General features: G+C 41.6%; 1 protein-coding gene across 1 annotated transcript; it reads right to left on the reverse strand.

The window, feature by feature from the left end:
- Positions 1-565: 565 nt before the first annotated feature.
- On the reverse strand, positions 566-1,513 carry LOC100471322 (olfactory receptor 56). The gene has a single exon (XM_002931252.1). The coding sequence runs from the start codon at positions 1,511-1,513 to the stop codon at positions 566-568; it is 948 nt and encodes a 315-aa protein (XP_002931298.1).
- Between the last annotated feature and the right edge of the window lie 411 nt (positions 1,514-1,924).

Below are 1,924 nucleotides of genomic sequence, written 5' to 3' on the forward strand. Positions count from 1 at the left end.
CAGGTAGGGGATGTACTGTATGGTGATTAACATAATATAATAAAATAAAATTAATTATAAAAAAAATATGCAGGTAATTCCTAAACTATAGGGATATATTTACATTTCCTAAAGGAAGCTTTATAAACCCTCTAATGCAGCATGGGAGCAGGCTAGGAACCAACAATAAGGAATTATAGAGACTCAATTTCTGCCATCTAGGAAATTTCCACTTAAACTGTCCACAGTTGTTAAGCTGAATCATCAATTAAATAATAAAGAAGGTATGTGAAGGGAAAAGAACAGTGCCAGCAATTAAAGCACTCAATAAAACAGTTATAACAAAGAAGAATTATGAAATAGGTAGGTGTAATTCAAAATTTTAAAAATTATTAATAATAACAACAATATCAATGCATTGTTTCTTCATGAGACTTTAGATTTACATGTACTGATCCCTGTGAGGCAGGGGCAGGTGTCATGATTCTCTTTTACTGATGATAAAACAGACACTCACAAAAGGTGAGTGACTTACCAGTGTTATGCAACCAAGAGGTGGCAACACCAAGCACCAGATGATGTTGCTTCAGTGCTGGCTGCCAATCCTGCAATGGCCCATCCCCTTCGTCAGGGCCCCCATCACCTCCTGGTTTCTCAAGCTATAAATGAGGGGGTTGAGCATAGGAGTAAGGACTGTGTAGAAGATAGAGACCACCTTGTCATGGCTAGGGGCCCGGTAGTGCCGAGGCCTCAGGTAGATGAACATGGCTGCCCCGTAGAAGAGGGAGACAGCTGTCAGATGGGAGGAACAGGTGGCCAGGGCCTTTTTACGAGCCTGAGCAGAGCGCATGCAGAGCACAGCCCTTAGGATGTGAGCATAGGAGGCCACAATGATGGAGAAGGGAAGGAGCAGCATAAAGACACAGCAAGCAAAGAGCAGGGTGTCAAAAAGGGATGTGTCTGTGCAGGCCAGTTTTAATAAAGCTGGCACCTCACAGAAGAAATGATCCACATTTCTTGAGCCACAGTAAGGTAAGCTCATGGCTGCCACCATCTGTATAATTCCATCTAGTATCCCAAAGGCCCAGGAACTCCCAGCAATCTGGAAGCAGACCCTCTGACTCATGAGGACAGAATAGTGAAGTGGGTGGCTAATGGCCACATAGCGGTCATAAGACATGAGTCCCAGCAAGAGCCCCTCAGATCCCACAAGAGAGACAAAAAAGCCAATTTGTATGCTACAACCCAAAAAGGAGATGGAGTTCCTGCCAGAGAGAAAGTTGACTGCCATCTTTGGTGTGATATTACAGACCAACATGAGGTCCATGAGGGAGAGCTGACTGAGGAAGAAGTACATGGGTTTGTGAAGTCGAGGGTCTATGTAGATGAGGAACATGAGGAGAACATTCCCACAGAGGGCCACTGTGAAGACCACCATAATCACAGAGAAGAGGATAAGATCAGTCTGGCTATGAGAAAAGATGCCCAAAAGGATGAAACCATCTATAGATGATTGATTCAACCATATCCCCATGGCTCAGTTGTTCACAATCACCTGAGAACAAGAACAGAGAAATTCTGAGATTGAGTAACATGTCTTTATTTATCTCTGACTTCTTCAGTCAGTTGTATCTTTTGTAACTCATCAAAGCTCAACATGTGGTTTGAGACATAAATAAGGTGCTCTTTCATATACCCATGATGTGAATTATAGGATCTTTGCCAGTTTATAGAATTGGACCACATGTCTATATTTATATGTATCCATATCAAAAATAATAGGAACTGAATTATTTTCTGTGTCACAAGACTGTGGAACAATCCTCCTGTAGCAGGAAAATATTAGTTTTTCCCTATATGACATGATTCTTTTTATCTGGGACTACACAAATTAAGTAAACTATCTCCAATAGGCCTTGGACCATTTCAAGTCCAAAAGATAATT

Source organism: Ailuropoda melanoleuca, chromosome 3 (genome assembly GCF_002007445.2).
Source record: "Ailuropoda melanoleuca isolate Jingjing chromosome 3, ASM200744v2, whole genome shotgun sequence".
Classification (NCBI taxonomy): Eukaryota; Metazoa; Chordata; class Mammalia; order Carnivora; family Ursidae; genus Ailuropoda; species Ailuropoda melanoleuca.